This window comes from Xenopus laevis, chromosome 9_10L (genome assembly GCF_017654675.1).
Source record: "Xenopus laevis strain J_2021 chromosome 9_10L, Xenopus_laevis_v10.1, whole genome shotgun sequence".
Taxonomy (NCBI): Eukaryota; Metazoa; Chordata; class Amphibia; order Anura; family Pipidae; genus Xenopus; species Xenopus laevis.
The window spans coordinates 10,090,682-10,109,221 of record NC_054387.1 but is presented as its reverse complement, the minus strand read 5'-3'; the positions used below and the strand labels follow the sequence as shown (position 1 = coordinate 10,109,221).

The 18,540-nt window shown below is 41.7% G+C and overlaps 1 protein-coding gene across 1 annotated transcript in view; it reads left to right on the top strand.

The window, feature by feature from the left end:
• prex1.L (phosphatidylinositol-3,4,5-trisphosphate-dependent Rac exchange factor 1 L homeolog) overlaps positions 1-18,540 on the top strand; it is a 159,274-nt gene that overhangs the window by 37,725 nt on the left and 103,009 nt on the right. The window contains 1 exon segment of the mRNA NM_001090233.1: positions 13,744-13,815. Coding sequence (NP_001083702.1) covers positions 13,744-13,815 — 72 coding nt within the window.

Here is an 18,540-nt window from a genome sequence, read left to right as displayed (position 1 = left end):
TGGAAAAAATTTCTAATTCGCAAAAAAAAAAAAAAGGCTGGCGTCTTTTCCTTTTTTCTGAGTGATAGCCCCTACATTTCCTAACATATGGCACATAAACTATACACTGGGCTCATGTGTAGGGCAATATAACAACTTTATTTTATTTTATTAAGGTTCCCTGGGCTTGTGTAATGTAATTTATTTACTGCAACATATACGTCCATTCAACTTTCACTTCCCGCCGTATGCAATTAGCTTGCACAACTTTTCATTGCTTGCCGAATTAATTGCTTGCGCCCTGAACGATTATTGAATTATCATTATCCTAGCGAACTTACGCCTGGCTAAGTGGGCGAAGCGATCACTAGCAAATTTGCGCCACTTAGGGAATTTGCCGCTATGTATGTTCAGCATAAAGTGGAGCTCAGTAACTGGTTACCCAGACTATCAGTGGCCAGAGTAAGGCAGAGGTTATCTGGCTATTCAAACTATGCTTGACCAGCATATAGTGGGGCTCAGTATCTAGTTACTTAGATGATGTATAACCAGCATAAAGAGGAGCTCCATTTCTGGTTACCCAGACTACATGTGACTATTATAGAGGATAGGTTCTGTATCTGTCAACTCATTATTCCATAACAAACTACTGGGGCTTCACTGGTTATTGGGCTGCAATACAACACCCCTCTTGCCAATGGTTTAACTAAATTTTACTGGGCCCCATAGCAAAATCAATTTGGTGCCCCCAAAACATTGGTAAGTTGACCTATTGTACCAAGATATATGATTGTTGCTCATTAATGTTGGCCTTTCTGGGCCCCTTACACTATGGGCCCCCCGGCAACTGCAGGGTCTGCTTCCTCTGTAGTTACTCCCCTGCCTCTTGCCTGTCCCTTTAAGGCTGTGTATAAAGTTTGCAGGTTTATGAAAAACACGAGTGTATTCTTTCTGGCCTGCCGTGTGTGTGTGTGTTGGAGCACTCGTGTGTCCCTATTTGCCCGCATGTGCAATTTTTTGCAGAAATTGATTTTTATTGCATCATTAAAAAGAGCAATAAAAGTTATGTGTATGAGAAAGGTGCCAAAGAAAAACAAAGAGGAATGTTTGCATGCTTGAAGATTTATAAAATTCCAATACAAGTTTGAGGACAAATAGAACCTGTAATTATAAATGAATGTGCTATTCCCTGAAGACACAAATGGTGGGTGAATGGAGAGGGGGAATGCAAGAGAGAGTGGAATTTCATAACAAACAGACTCAGGGGCTATTAAAAGTACCAGGTGCTGCTGTGCCATTGTCGACAAACACATGGTGCTGATTTATGGCTGCTGCACTCAGTAGGCCAGTGCTCTGCGAGATTTTCCAGGGCAGTAAGAATGATGGGGCAGGTGATACAATGAAGAAGATACCCAAACCTGCTAATGTAACATTAGGCCTGTGCCCAGACAACGGCTGGTTGCTATGGGTTACTAGATATATTCAGTTTATTTGGGGAGTTACCTGTGTGTGGTTTTCTGGTGTTTGCACCACAGGGGCGCGTGGGTTTTGCTATTGCGGTATCCGTCGTGCTGATCTGCAGGGAGGAAGGAAGTGGAACACAAAATGTTGAGCTGCTAACAGAACGGTCTTCCTCGCCTCACACCCTCGATACCATCAGATGTTTTCATCTGCCGGAATGAAGCTGTTGTACGAGCGAGAGGCATTATTCACATTACCGGACACGTCATTCTTTGTGCTTCCAGCAATTCTGAAAATTCTAAGTGCCGTGTTACACCCCCTTAATGCGCCCATTGTTCAGTGGTGGAGAGACCACTCCAGCTGTTCCCTCCAGCTTGTGAATAAATCATTCTCTCCCCCCCAACCCTAGGGCTATTTATTGGGTACAGTTTGAGTTTAGGATACTCATTCAAGGGACTTTGTAGGGCGTCTGGTTTGGCATTGGGCTCCATACTCCATACTGCTGGTATGGTATTTTCTTACCACCATTTAGGTGATTGTCACAAAGTAAACTTGAAATGTGGCTGGTTACCATGTAATATATGTCCTTCCGAAGACATGGGAACTGTTAGTGTAAGGTTTCCTATTCTCAATTAAGCTTATATATTGTAGTTGTGTTGCTACTTGATCACCCACAGGTTCTGTTTTTGCACTCTCTTATCCTTTTCCTTTCATTGCTTTCCCCCAGCTCAAGTTTAGATTGGCCTCATTCTTGCTGGATGAATTTTGGGTGGTTGCCCTCACTGTTTCAATGCGACCTTCATTGGACTTCTGCTTCTTTTTTAGTTGGGTTTTCCTAATACCCCAATGATCCTTCCTAATGTCCCTGCCAATGACTAGGTTATAGGTTAACCATTTGGCTTTGTTGGTTCCCCTGGTTTCTTCTCTTTGGCTTGGCCTCAGTTTCTATTACCTGGCTGATCCTCCATTTGTCCCCTTGTCTCAACCTTCCTTTGCTTACCCCAGTAGGATCTCTTGTTTTTGTGCTGGACAACTCATACAGTGCTACATCTCTCACCCACTTCATTCTGATCTTGTCCACTCCCACACCTTGTGTCTTATATCCTTCCCTTTAGATTGTAAGCTCCTTTGCACAGGGCCTTCCTCACCTTTTGTACCAGTATTGGTTGTGATGTATGTAACTCCATATGTTCTATGTATGTAATTCATGTATAAACACATTTATTTTACAGCGCTGTGAAATATGTTGGCGCTATATAAATACATGTTAATAATAATTATAATAATAATTCCCCCTCACTGGGGGGCATCCTTTTGTTGCAAACCAAACAAGTACTTCCATAAACCCCTTCCCAGTAACACCTCCCAGAACTTTTCTATCACTATTGGTATTATGACGTTCATCAGTTAATTCAACGGTATCTCTTCAGCTTAAAGGGATACTGTCATGGGAAAACATGTTTTTTTCAAAACGCATCAGTTAATAGTGCTACTCCAGCAGAATTCTGCACTGGAATCCATTTCTCAAAAGAGCAAAAAGATTTTTTTATATTCAATTTTGAAATCTGACATGGGGCTAGACATTTTGTCAATTTCCCAGCTGCCCCTGGTCATGTGACTTGTGCCTGCACTTTAGGAGAGAAATGCTTTCTGGCAGGCTGCTGTTTTTCCTTTTCAATGTAAATGAATGTGTCTCAGTGAGACATGGGTTTTTACTATTGAGTGTTGTTCTTAGATCTACCAGGCAGCTGTTATCTTGTGTTAGGGAGCTTCTATCTGGTTACCTTCTCGTTGTTCTTTTGTTTGGCTGCTGGGGGGAAAAAGGGATGGGGGGTAATATCACTCCAACTTGCAGTACAGCAGTAAAGAGTGATTGAAGTTTATCAGAGCACAAGTCACATGACTTGGGGCAGCTGGGAAATTGACAATATGTCTAGCCCCATGTCAGATTTCAAAATTGAATATAAAAACATCTGTTTCCTCTTTTGAGAAATGGATTTCAGTGCAGAATTCTGCTGGAGCAGCACTATTAACTGATTTTGATTTTTTTTTTTTCCATGACAGTATCCCTTTAAGAGCAATGGCACAATTCAGATCAATTTATTGCTGAGTAACACCCTTAGTGGGGCAGGTAACAAATATTTGAGAGTTGTCCCTATTGTCACTCAAAAATGCTGCTATATATAAACTAATTGGTCTCTTGCAAAATACTTTAGTGCCATAATAGTCAAAAATGACCCTTTTGGCCTTGAACAACTGTTGTATGAGTTGCTGCCCAGGAATCCAAGGTTTATGACTGTTCCTTGCAAAGGTCTCCATATCACCCTCCTTCTCCTGGACATTGCCTTAAGTCTAGTCCAGTTTGAATTTGCACGTAACAAACAGCTGGACTCCCAACAGCAGCCCTAGATGCTGGAAGAGTCTTTTAGATAGTGGCAGAATATTTTAGTCTTAAAGCAGAGTTGTGCTGAGAGAATTTCAGACAAAAGTGTGATTTGGCAGCTTTTTAAATAGATGTGTTACTACTGTGTGCTGTGAACTGGTTTCCTCTCTGTTGCTACTTGTAGTGGCAGATATTCACCAATATATTCCTGGAAATATATAGATATCTATATAGATAATATATAATATACAATAAATATAATATACTGTAAATGATAAGGATATTAGAAGTCACTGAGGGGTTCTGTTACCGAGGCACAAGGCTGCAGGCTGAGTTATACAGGAAACTCTGAGTATCACTCATGTATAATAAGGGATAATGTACCCCTTACTGTAAATGATAAGGATATTAGAAGTCACTGAGGGGTTGTTCTGTGACCATATAAAGGCACAAGGCTGCAGGCTGAGTTATACAGGAAACTCTGAGTATCACTCATGTATAATAAGGGATAATGTACCCCTATTGTAAATGATAAGGATATTAGAAGTCACTGAGGGGTTGTTCTGTGACCATATAAAGGCACAAGGCTGCAGGCTGAGTTATACAGGGAACTCTGAGTATCACTCATGTATTATAAGGAATAATGTACCCCCTACTGTAAATGATAAGGATATTAGAAGTCACTGAGGGGTTGTTCTGTGACCATATAAAGGCACAAGGCTGCAGACTGAGTTATACAGGGAACTCTGAGTATCACTCATGTATTATAAGGGATAATGTACCCCCTACTGTAAATGATAAGGATATTAGAAGTCACTGAGGGGTTGTTCTGTGACCATATAAAGGCACAAGGCTGCAGACTGAGATATACAGGGAACTCTGAGTATCACTCATGTATTATAAGGGATAATGTACCCCCTACTGTAAATGATAAGGATATTAGAAGTCACTGAGGGGTTGTTCTGTGACCATATAAAGGCACAAGGCTGCAGACTGAGTTATACAGGGAACTCTGAGTATCACTCATGTATTATAAGCGATAATGTACCCCCTACTGTAAATGATAAGGATATTAGAAGTCACTGAGGGGTTGTTCTGTGACCATATAAAGGCACAAGGCTGCAGACTGAGTTATACAGGGAACTCGAAGTATCACGCATGTATTATAAGGGATAATGTACCCCCTACTGTAAATGATAAGGATATTAGAAGTCACTGAGGGGTTCTGTGACCATATAAAGGCACAAAGCTGCAGGCTGAGTTATACAGGGAACTCTGAGTATCACGCATGTATTATAAGGGATAATGTACCCCCTACTGTAAATGATAAGGATATTAGGAGTCACTGAGGTGTTCTGTGACCATATAAAGGCACAAGGCTACAGGATGAGTTAAGGGAACTCTGAGTATCACTCATGTATTATAAGGGATAATGTACCCCCTACTGTAAATTATAAGGATATTAGAAGTAACTGTGACCATATAAAGATAAACGGGTTTTCTGAGTGGGATCAGACAGTAGAACGAGTAGGTTTGCCCACCTTGCTGCTACTGGTGTGGTAGGTAAAAATGATGATTGATGCCAATGTTAATAGGGAAGAAAGATACAAAAAACCCCATAAAGTCTGGTATTGTTTTCAGCAAAGGTGGCAACCCAAAGCACACAGATATGTCCAGCATTTCCATGTCAATATAACCTGGTGTTTAAAAAAAAGGTAAAAAGTGTTCTTTAAAGGGCAAGTGATGAGATTAGAAGCAGGGGGTTTAACCTTTAGCATGCAAGCCAATCATTCCATTAGCCAGTTGCTTCTCTTTACTTACATTTGAACATAAGAAGGACATTTTCCACGATCAGTCATAGTTCAGCAGCAGGTAGCAGGCGGATTTGTATAGTTTGATAAGCAGGGGCTATTAGAATGTCAATACACTAATGAATAATTTAAAATGCTGTCCCTGCGTGGATAACTACAGTAATTATTCTGGCCTTTTTGGTCATTATTGAACTTCGGTTGTATGTATTGTGTCTTGTCTGGGACACTGAGGTGTTGCCTTTCACCACTTTGGCACAACTTACTGTAACACCAGAACCTCTTCAAAGTAGTAACCCAACCCAACTGGGATAATAGAACTTGTAAGATGCTTTATGGACGATAGTGCCCCAGCAGGCAAGAGTAGGTAGTGCACCCATGTAGATTAGGAGGAGAGAAGAGGAAGCACAGAGAAAGGTCTTTGCATTTTGCAGTGTCAAGAAGCTCCTGCACAGAAGGTTTGTAGACAAAGCAAGAATGTTCTGAAGTCAATACTGAGGTGAAACCATAGAGCATATTGCAGATGTGCTCAGCATTCTCCATCGAGCACATTGCATTTTAATTGTTAGTTTGGGGGAAAGGAATCTTTTAAATTAGTGGGATGTGTCTCTGCTCCCAAAAAAAAAAAATAATAAATGTATATAGTCACGAAAAAAGGGTTTCAAAACAATTACTCAATGGCCTCAACACATTAAAACCCCAGTCCAAGGGTTGCTACAATCTCAAAATCCCAAATGTGTGCGAGAGAATCCTGGTGGTAATAAATGCAGTAGCAAAAGTAAATATGAAATAAAAATTATTTTATCAGGACATAATAGCCTGACACGTTTCAGGCTTCATAGGCACAGCCGATTAGTAAGTGCCCGTATGGCACCAAACGCGTCAGGCTATGTCCTAATAAATCATTTTTACTTTTGCTTCTGTATTTATTACCACCAGGTCTCTCACACGCATTTTGGAAAGGAATCTTTGCAAGCATCTTTTTATTTATGGGCCCAAAAGTGTCAGATTTAGGGCTTTTGGGAGTGTCCCATGCAAGTCATCAGCTTTGATGAAGCATGCAAGGCATTGTGGGAAGTGGTGATTTAATTGGAGGAGGGTTGATTTCTGATACATTGTTTCTAGAGTCGGAACCAGCAGTGGAGAAATGGGCAGACAGCAATAATGTTTAAAGGAGAAGGAAAGCTGCAGAGACATTTTATTGCCAATAGATTAGCTGTAATAGTGCAAGCTATAACACTATATTTATTCTGTAGAATGTTTTACCATACCTGAGTAAACAGCTCTAGAAGCTCTCTGTTTATTTAGGATAGCAGCTGCAGTATTAGCTTGACATCACTGCAGTCACATCACTGCTCACTTATAGCTCTGGGCTCAGATTACAGCAGAGAAGGGAGGGGGGAGAGGAGGAAACTGAGCATGCTCATGCCCAGGGCAAGGAGGTTTAAGCTGAAAACAGGAAGTCTGATACAGAAGCCCATGTGTTCACAATAGAATGAAAGAAATGCAGTGTTTCTTTTGACTCAGAGCAGAGGGTTTACTTTGCTTTACTTTGAGGGTTTACTGGTATATTAAGGTGGATCTTTCTGATAAGGGTTACTTAGTTTTAACCTTTCCTTCTTAAGAATGAAATGACTTTCCTTTAATGAATATATACATGTATGGGATCTGTTATCCTGAAACCCTTTATCCAGAGAGCTCCGAATTAAGGGAAGGCTGTTTCCCATAGACTCCATTTTAATCAAATAATTAAAATTTAACAAAACTATTTCCTTTTTCTCTGTAATAATAAAACAGTCGCTTGTACTTTCTCACAACCAATATATAATTAATTCTTATTGAAGGCAAACCCAGCCTATTGGATTTATGTAATGTTTACATGATTTTTTAGTAGACTTAAGATATGGAGATCCAAATTACAGAAAGATCCGTTATCCGGAAAACCCCAGGTCCCGTGCATTCTGGATAAAGGTTATTTGATTGTAGAAAGTTGCTTAGAATTCAGTTTCAGTAGGCAACTTCTTCCCTTATTGCTATATATATATATATATATATATATATATATATATATATATATATACTGTATTTCGTTTATTTTCCCAAACCTAAGCTCCAAGCTGTAGGTCACATGACTGCTCAAATGGGTTTCCTCTGAACAGGAGCACAACAAAGGGTGCAGGATGATTGTGTTCCTTTCAGTAGAATATGGCTGAATACCCCTCTCCTTACATGAGCCATGGATAAATTGATTCTCTGTGCTGGCACCTTAGATAGGTGCTCTCATTACAGTCCGACTAATGACAAAAAAGGCAGCAGGCGCTCCAGGTTGGTGGGTGTGTGGGCTATTTTCTACGTTTCAATCGGGTGGCTGCGCGTTCAGTAAAATGCCAGGGAATGTTCTGTACAGATTACCTCTGTAGGTGGGAGGCGTGCAATTTATGGGAAAATGGCAAAACCTTTTAAGCCCTGTAATTTGCTGGCACATCAGCGTGGCAGCAGCATTTAAACAAATGGATTATCAAATTCGGTTTATTTTTATATTGATATTCAACAGTTCTGTGAAATGGAAGTTGCCCTTTTGTCCAGGTTTCTTTGTTCTCCGTTCTTGGCTTTGAACTTTCCGGGGACGGACGAGATATTTTTTTAGTTCTGCTGCGTAATAGGAAATATATAGAACTTTCTTGCGTTTGGTCTCTGGAGAGGCATTAGGTGTTGCTATGAATTAATAATTAAAGTTCAGGTCTCTGTCCTCATGTTCTGTATTTCCCTTACATGGGTAACACTGGGAGGAGGAGGGTGAAGAAGACTTCTCATACTCTTTGACTTCCTGTCGTGTAACACAGAAGTGCAATTGGGAACTGAGAACAAGGAATCGAAAAGAGATTGTACCGTCCTGCCACTATCTGTGCCCTCGTACTGGTCTGACTTAGGGAGCCAATGTGGCAGTTTACAAAGAAAAGTGCTCTGGGCACACAATAAGCTATACCCTCATACTGTTCTGTCTAAGGGAAACAATATGGCACCTCCTTCCCATATGTATAAATACAAATATACAGAGAAGGAATGTTCTGGGCACACAATAAGCTATACCCTCATACTGTACTGTCTAAGGGAAACAATATGGCACCTCCTTCCCATATGTATAAATACAAATATACAGAGAAGGAATGTTCTGGGCACACAATAAGCTATAACCTCATACTGTACTGTCTAAGGGAAACAATATGGCACCTCCTCCTCCCATATGTATAAATACAAATATACAGAGAAGGAATGTTCTGGGCACACAATAAGCTATACCCTCATACTGTACTGTCTAAGGGAAACAATATGGCACCTCCTTCCCATATGTATAAATACAAATATACAGAGAAGGAATGTTCTGGGCACACAATAAGCTATACCCTCATACTGTACTGTCTAAGGGAAACAATATGGCACCTCCTTCCCATATGTATAAATACAAATATACAGAGAAGGAATGTTCTGGGCACACAATAAGCTATACCCTCATACTGTACTGTCTAAGGGAAACAATATGGCACCTCCTTCCCATATGTATAAATACAAATATACAGAGAAGGAATGTTCTGGGCACACAAGTTATACCCTCATACTGTTCTGTCTAAGGGAAACAATATGGCACCTCCTTCCCATATGTATAAATACAAATATACAGAGAAGGAATGTTCTGGGCACACAATAAGCTATACCCTCATACTGTACTGTCTAAGGGAAACAATATGGCACCTCCTTCCCATATGTATAAATACAAATATACAGAGAAGGAATGTTCTGGGCACACAATAAGCTATACCCTCGTACTGTACTGTCTAAGGGAAACAATATGGCACCTCCTTCCCATATGTATAAATACAAATATACAGAGAAGGAAGGTTCTGGGCACACAATAAGCTATACCCTCATACTGTACTGTCTAAGGGAAACAATATGGCACCTCCTTCCCATATGTATAAATACAAATATACAGAGAAGGAATGTTCTGGGCACACAACAAGTTATACCCACAAACTTAACTTTAACGCTCCACTCAGTATCTCCACTGGGCCCTTATATATTCCAGGGCCCCTCAGGGTCTGCTGCCTCTGATCACTGTTTCCTACTCTAGTGGCAGAACAACTTGCACTTTCCTTAAACTTTAGAGACAGTTGATGTTTTGCTGATGTCAATCTCTTCATTGATAATAAACATTAAGCGGGGTAGCCCCTAATCTTTCTGTTGGTGTGTGGGTTCCATCCCTGCCGAAACCACTATGATAGTGACGAGGGCTGTGAGCATTAATTCTTCTGTCACTTATCTCATTGCCGTGCAGGTTTTTCTGCAGAATCTACATTATCTGGTTACTGACCACAAACACAACTTGCCCCTGCCACCCCCACATCAACACAACATGGAGAGGTCCATTATGGTGCAACAGACAAGGGATCTTTGTGCCTCGCTGGCGTAGGATTTGCTGGGAGTTTCCAAAAAAGGAAAACCCCTATGCACATTGGAAGTTGTCATTTTATTAAATAGATTACTAATGACAAATTAAAGGGGAAGTGTCATAGCTTTTTGTTGCTCAAACTTTATGTTCTGTCTTCTTTTTTTTACATTATTTATCCCCAATGTTTTACTGCTTATTCAGCTAGATCTTCACATACTGGAGACTAGTGATGGTCTAGGATTGTTGGCATCTGCAGGGAGTTGAGTCCAGTTAATGGTACTGGTATGGTGGCAGTGAGATAGGATCCCTGTTCTCTTGATACCAGGACCTGAATATTTCAGAAAGATGAGTAATGCCTTGTTCTGGCTAAAGGCACAACTTGCTTGAATTCATTTCTGCTAGAACGGTTGAAAATAGGATTATATCAAGAATATAGGCTTTTTTTAATATCAGAGGCAGAGACGTGGGGGGGGGGATGGAAGCAGCTTTCATTATAGGGTGCAGGTTTGCATTAATAGATGAAATATAAAACCTATACAAAGGATCTTTTCACTTCATATCAATTCCTTTTTGGCTCAAGGATTAAGTTTATATTCGCATGCAGAGGAAATGAGTTCAGGGCATTAAAAGGAAACATTTACGCTATGGTTAAGTAAGCAGCATTTTCTACCTGTAGTTCTTAAAATATATATTAATAATAAAATAACTAGACTTTGCTTACTTTACACATTTTTGCATTTATATTCAAATGAATCATTTCCATTTTTGTGAAATGGCATCTGTGCCACCATGGTAGAATGTTCTGTTATGCAGATAGCTAGGATGTCAGCTGCCATAAAGCAGGACAGGACTGCTGCTTACAATGGGGATCAGATAGGATCTGTGCAGCCACTGGGGCAGAATGCTCTGTTATACAGATAGCTAGAATCTCAGCCATAAAGCAGGGCAGGACTGCTGCTTACAATGGGGATCAGATAGGATCTGTGCAGCCACTGGGACAGAATGCTCTGTTATACAGATAGCTAGAATCTCAGCTGCCATAAAGCAGGACAGGACTGCTGCTTACAATGGGGATCAGATAGGATCTGTGCAGCCACTGGGACAGAATGCTCTGTTATACAGATAGCTAGAATCTCAGCTGCCATAAAGCAGGACAGGACTGCTGCTTACAATGGGGATCAGATAGGATCTGTGCAGCCACTGGGACAGAATGCTCTGTTATACAGATAGCTAGAATCTCAGCCATAAAGCAGGACAGGACTGCTGCTTACAATGGGGATCAGATAGGATCTGTGCAGCCACTGGGACAGAATGCTCTGTTATACAGATAGCTAGAATCTCAGCTGCCATAAAGCAGGACAGGACTGCTGCTTACAATGGGGATCAGATAGGATCTGTGCAGCCACTGGGACAGAATGCTCTGTTATACAGATAGCTAGAATCTCAGCTGCCATAAAGCAGGGCAGGACTGCTGCTTACAATGGGGATCAGATAGGATCTGTGCAGCCACTGTGACAGAATGCTCTGTTATACAGATAGCTAGAATCTCAGCTGCCATAAAGCAGGACAGGACTGCTGCTTACAATGGGGATCAGATAGGATCTGTGCAGCCACTGGGACAGAATGCTCTGTTATACAGATAGCTAGAATCTCAGCCATAAAGCAGGACAGGACTGCTGCTTACAATGGGGATCAGATAGGATCTGTGCAGCCACTGGGACAGAATGCTCTGTTATACAGATAGCTAGAATCCCAGCCATAAAGCAGGACAGGACTGCTGCTTACAATGGGGATCAGATAGGATCTGTGCAGCCACTGGGACAGAATGTTCTGTTATACAGATAGCTAGAATCTCAGCCATAAAGCAGGGCAGGGATGCTGCTTACAATGGGTAATTATGATGTATTGTTCTTGGGCACAAATGCAATCCTTTTTCAATGATCATGTACCTTGACTCTGTGCATTGGAGAGGCCTTTGTGGCACCTTTTTCATTAGCGTGAATTGATATACCAAAATCTGTTCTCAATCATGGGGCACTGTTTTTCTTAAATCCACTGACTAATTAGCACTTCATTTACATGCACGTCACAGACAGGCCTTTGTGCTAGTGTGCAGTACGCATCTAAATGATTTGCTAAGTAGCCTTTCAATGTGTGTGCCCATTTTAAAAGGGTTGAGGTGGCAACCCAACTTCACAATAACTGCCTGTACTTTTAAATTCAATGGGCAACATATTTTGGCAAAAGGCCTATTTTTCAAAGACCCAAATTCCATCTTCAGTGACTATTCCTTGATAATAATAAAGTGCATACCCCCAATTTAATGAACAGTTTGGTGAGTCCCTCATCATTACAATGATAGGTCTCCTGTAAAATAAAAGGACAATCTTTTTGTGTCCAAACAACATAAATGGCAATTGCTTGGGCAGTCCGTATATTTTAGCCCCTTCTTGTTTGGCCGAATAAAAACATGGCGGGCAAAACATTTGAAGAATAACAAATATATCCAGGGATTCTTTTCTCATTGCTTTTTCTCACACTCATTAATTTTTCACGACAACGCTTCCCCTTATTTCATATGTTAATGACTTGTGTGAAGCCTGGGAGATTCAGGGACGTAAATTGCAAAGAACGACAGCGCTACAGGAACAAATGAGAGTAAAACACTTTCATTTGTCCATTCAAATTAAACAGAAAGGGCTCAAGATAAATTTCTGTCTCTGTCACCCAAAAAAACAAGGGGATGAAAAAAAAATGATTTGTTGTCATAGGAATGGTTTTATTGTTTCCTCCCTATTGATCAGTATTCCCAAAATGGGTGACTTCCCCCTTCCCCCTGTGATGCCTGGAGCAGTGGCAGGGGCTCAGCTTGCAGGCCTGTTAGGGGGAGATTTGGGGTGAGTGCTTATTTGTGCCCTGGGTACCCCTGGAACTAGAGCAGGGTGACTGTTACCCTAATGTTTCTATATATCTGTAACCTTGTTATGAGCTAAGGAGGCCCAGTCTGGAGGCGAGTTAGGGTGAGATTTGGGGTGAGTGATTATTTGTACCCTGGGTACCCCTAGAACTATAGCAGGGTGATTGTTACCCCAATGTTTCTATATATCTGTAACCTTGTTATGAGCTAAGGGGGCCCAGCCTGAAGGCCTGTTAGGGGGAGATTTGGGGTGAGTGTTTATTTGTGCCCTGGGTACCCCTGGAACTATAGCAGGGTGACTGTTACCCCAATGTTTCTATATATCTGTAACCTTGTTATGAGCTAAGGGGGCCCAGTCTGAAGGCCAGTTAGGGGGAGATTTGGGGTGAGTGCTTATCTGTGCCCTGGGTACCCCTGGAACTAGAGCAGGGTGACTGTTACCCCAATGTTTCTATATATCTGTAACCTTGTTATGAGCTAAGGGGACCCAGTCTGAAGGCCAGTTAGGGGGAGATTTGGGGTAAGTGCTTATTTGTGCCCTGGGTACCCCTTAAAACGTCCCATTGAAATGCATCCAAAAAGCTCCCAAAACAGGTGGATTGGGGAGTGTGGTCTGGATGGAGCAGGGACATGTCTATGTGCAGAACGGGTATAGTTTGGTAAAATAGGGGATAGACAATTTATATATTAACTATGTTGGTCTTTCTACTTGTGACTCCCTAATAATCAACTCCTATCTCTCTTGTAGGCTTTCTTGCACAGAATTCGGCAGAATGCCATCGACAAGGCCGAGAATTGTATCTCAGAAGAAAATGTTAAGGTGAGTTTGGGGGTGGGGGAGCTGGGTTATTTTGCCCTAACTTCTTACTTCTATTTTCCCAACACTTTTTTTCCAGATAGTTTATAGACTAAGTTTATTATAATTATTGATTTTGTAGCCAGTGACAGCTTCGCTCACATCGCAACACTTCGCCAGGCGTAGATTCGTCAGGACAGCGCTAATTCACTAAAATCCAAAGTTGCACCCAGTGCACCGAACACTGGCAAAATAGCACCAGCGTTACTGCGACAAGAGAAGCAAAGTTGCGCTAGAGTTGTCTAATTTGCATACGGCGGGAAGTTGAAAGGACGTATATGTTGCAGCCAATACATTACACTACACAAGCCCGGGAAACCTTAATAAAATAAAATAAAGTTATTATATTGCCCTACACATGAGCCCAGTGTATAGTTTATGTGCCATATGTTAGGAAATGTAGAGGGAAGCCGGGTAACCCAGAAAAAATTTACGATCTTTTGCAGCCTATGAAAAGTCGCCAGCGTTTTTTGGGACTTTTTTTCAACTATTTTTTGACGAACTCCTATCTACTCTATTGCACTTCTCCTGGTCTGAGGTGGGGAAGGCAAGTCTGGCGCAACGTTCAGTAAAATCCACATCTTAGTGAATTTGCATTGTTATGTCCATTTGCCAGAGCGCAACTTCACCAGGCGTAAGGGAGCGAATTACAGCTAGAGTCTAACTCCTTTGCTAGCGAAGTTACGCCTGCGCCCGTTAGTAAATCGGCGAAGTAACGAAATGACGTCACGCTGGCAAATTTTCACTAATGTTAGTAAATTTGCCCCTTGGAGTCCTAGGCCAATTTTAACTGAAGGCCTCATGTCGTTGCCTACAAATAATGGCCTCTTCATTTTTTCATTATATGGCAGGAGGTTTGCTGCATTCTGAGTTATGTTTCAGTTTATCCTATTTTCGAAAAACCCAGAAAGCAGTAATTTTGTGCGTTGAAATATTTAACTTAGAGGGTTACGTTCTGTACTGCATGGGAAAATCCCCCCTGAATTTCTGTCTATATGTAGGAGAAGCTTGGCCAAGCAATGTACCCCCCGTGTGATGGTTTGGCAGGGCCATTGAGAATCTATTCCTCGTGAATAAAAGGTTGCACAGCTGACAGATAAGGCAGTTCCTAGACAGTAGCAGGAAGCCCTAAAGGAGACAGGTTGGCAGTTTGCCTGTAAGATCACAGGAGCCAGCTCGAGCCACCAGGGAAATGAAAGCAAAAAAAGAAAACAAAAAGACTCCTGTGAATTATGACAGCGTAGACCTGAAATAACAAAGAACAGTGATTAAAAGAAATTAAAAAATAGAAAGGGGCTTTTCCTCTGAACATATTGTGGGTTGCCCACCTTATCCAACACCATTGTACTTAACAGCATCCAGGTGGAGACAGTCCCCTGCTGCAGTCTGCTGAGAAGCAAAGCTATCAATCATTATTCCCTCCCTAGAGGTTCTGCAGCAGCTGTGCTCTGTCCTTCCCACATGCGCCCCTTTTTTATTATTATTTTATATCTGTCCGGCCAAGCTGCAGTCAGCGCTCGCTGTGATAACGACTTCACTTACACAGCAGATGTCAGGATTATCTCCAAATAAAATATTGAAATCCCTGGAGCTCAGATGAAATGCTTCATTATTACCCTTGCCATTATTAGTATCTCTGAGGATGAGTCAAATTGCATGTGCTTTTTTTTCCCCCTACTAGCGGAAGGGTTATTGTTTTGTACAAGAAACCTGTCATCGATCTGAAATACACCCAGACTGCAGGGGATTTAATAAATCTGTTTCAGGGATTGGTTTTATGAGTTTTATATCGTTTTATCCAACGGCACCATTAACCTGCCAATTGGTCCCATCAATTGGTCAGTTTAGACAACTTAAAGGGGTGGTTCCCCTTCAAACTAACTTGTGGTATGTTCTAGAATGGTTAATTCTAAGCAGCTTTTCAATTGGCCTTCATTATTTATTTTGTATCATTTTTGAATTATTTGCCTTTTTCTTCTGACTTTTTCCAGCTTTCAAATGGTTTCATGCTTTCAGCTTTGAATACACTGGCCCCATCTAAAAACAAATGCTCTGTAAGGCTACACATTTATTCTTAGCGCTACTTTTTATTGATCGTTTTTCTATTCGGGCCTCTCCTAATTATATTCCAGTCTCTTATTCAAATCAAGGCATGGTTACTAGGGTTACTTGAACCCTAGGGTAACTTAAAGGATACAGAAAGATAAAAGCCCTGTGGGCTGCAAAGTTGTTAGGAACCCTTCTAGATTCTAGTTTCTAACCTTTTACCTCAGACTGGTACTTCTCTTCTACAAAAAATACACCATCCCCGGGTACTGCTTGCTGAGCATCAACAGGTAAGTGACTAGAACCAATGGGTGGGGTGCTTGACACCCGCAGTAATTTTTCCTAACACAATATCATGTTAGCTTTAATCCTTAATTTGGCACAAAACTTGGTCATCTCTTCTTGCATTTCTTAGTATTGTGCAGACCACGTTTCTATTGGTTGGGCTCTAAATATTTAAATGAATGCTTTTTTGGGGGATTATCTGGATATAGTTGCTCTAACCCGGGGACGTGACTATAGAGGAAGCAGATTCTGCGGCTGCAGAGGGGCCCAGGCGGTATAGGGGCCCCACCATGCCCTAATTCATATACAATTTCCATGAATATTGGTAAAATAAGTCAACCTCTAGACATTTTGGGGGCCTGAAAAATAATTTGCTGTGGGCCCAGTAATATCTAGTTACGCCGCTGGTCTAGCTTGTCTTAAGAAAGGCAGGATTTCTATTGTAGAGAATCCAATGCCAGTGCCAAAAAAACCAGAAATTCATCTCTGAACCTGAAATTGCCCCTGGGAAAACTCTGCCTGGAGCAGAGTCTTATCTGGTCATATAGTAAGGGCAGAGACACACGCTCAGATTCGGGGAGATTGAGTCTAGAGACTAGAGAGAGCATACCCTGGGTTACTAATGAGGTGCTAATTCACAGGAGGAAACCAGTGACATAACTCCTTCCCATTAGGGCAGAGACACACGCTAAAATATATCGCCTCTTCTTCGGGGCAAATAATCCCGAACTGCCTCCCGTCGGCTAGACTGTAAATCGCCGGTGGGATGGAACTCGGAGCGATTCGTATTCCGAAGTTTCCTCCTGAGACAACTTCGGGCGACTTCAGAAAACGAAGCGCACCGATTGCCATCCCGCTGGCAATTTATATTCTAGCCGTCAGGAGGCAGTTTGGAGCGATTAGTCGCCCGAAGAAGAGGAGATTTGTCGCTGGGCAACTAAACTCCCCGATTCTGAGAGTGTGTCTCTGCCCTAATGGGAAGGATTTATGTCACTGTTTTCCTCCTGTGAATTAGCACCTCGTTAGTAACCCAGGGTATGCTCTCTCTAATCCTTTTATTATATTTTATTTTCTCTCACTTCCTGTGATTATTTTTTTTGCACTCCTCACTTCCTGTGAACCTGTTTTATATATATCGACAGGCACATTAGGAATGCAGTGTGGCCACTGTCTCTCCACAGCCTGCTGCCAGGCATCATGAGCAATTTTCAGCATAGAAAGGTCAGCGGATATTAGAAGACATTTGTGAGTGTGCCTTTCGTAGAGGAAGAATTTGTGTTACAGAATCGGCATTTAATTCCTTCCTGCCCTACTGTCAGCTCGGGATAGTGCTCGCCTCTGTCTCATAAAGTGGCAGAAAAAAGCACCTGCTTGGTGAATTAATTTCTGACAAACGGCCCCAGTCTTTGGCCGTCGGCTCTGCATGGGGAGAGCAGGGAATGCTGAAATGCTCCGAGAAGCCTTTGTGCAAACAGCTGAGATTAGAGCTGCATTGTGCAAACCCTAGAATGGACCTCGTTTTCTGCAAGTGGCAGAATATTAACCCTTCAGCTGTCTCCTTACTGTGCAAACACTTTTATTTGTAGATCAAGGGCTGCAGTTCCACAAGGCATCAAAGCCTCCATCCTATTTCTTTAACAAGAGCATTTGATGTACAGTAGGATGGAAGGATGTGTGTGGTCGGACTGGATCTATGGAATGCCTTGGCCTTTGCCTTCGTGACCTCTGGGTCTCCATTTGGCAACGTTTGTTAAATTTAAAGTGGCGTCTGTCTGTCCCACATAATGGATCAAGAACTTTATATAGAGACTTTATAGATAGCAGGTGCTGTGTGCACTAACCTAGCATGGCCTTTATAAAATGCTTTATTAACACAGTTCCATTATATTCTACAATGATATCTATAAAGCAGCCATTCCCAGAACAAGCCAGCTTTGGGGTATATCTTACATATATCAAGGCTTGATCTTTAAAATGGGTAGTTCATCTACAATACATGTTGGCATGACAATGGTCTTCATTTTTTAGTTTTTGTTAAGTTTGCATTATTTATGTTTTTTTGTGGTTCGGCTGTCTGGCTTGGAATTTTAACGGCGATATGGTTGTTAGCGCTTACTTGCCTTAGCAACCAGGCAACCAGGTGAGGCAACTTCGGGCGACTATAGAAAACGCATCGCCGCGTGTGCATTAGCGCAGGCGTCTTTTCGTTGCAGCCTATGGGGAAAAACGCTGAGGCAGTACGGGGAGATATCCGCTCAAAAGGCGATTTTGAGCGACTGCCAACCATGTCTAGATATGAGGGCACCTTGTGGGAGGGACAGTTCATCCTGCAATCCCATGGCATCTCCGTCAATCTAT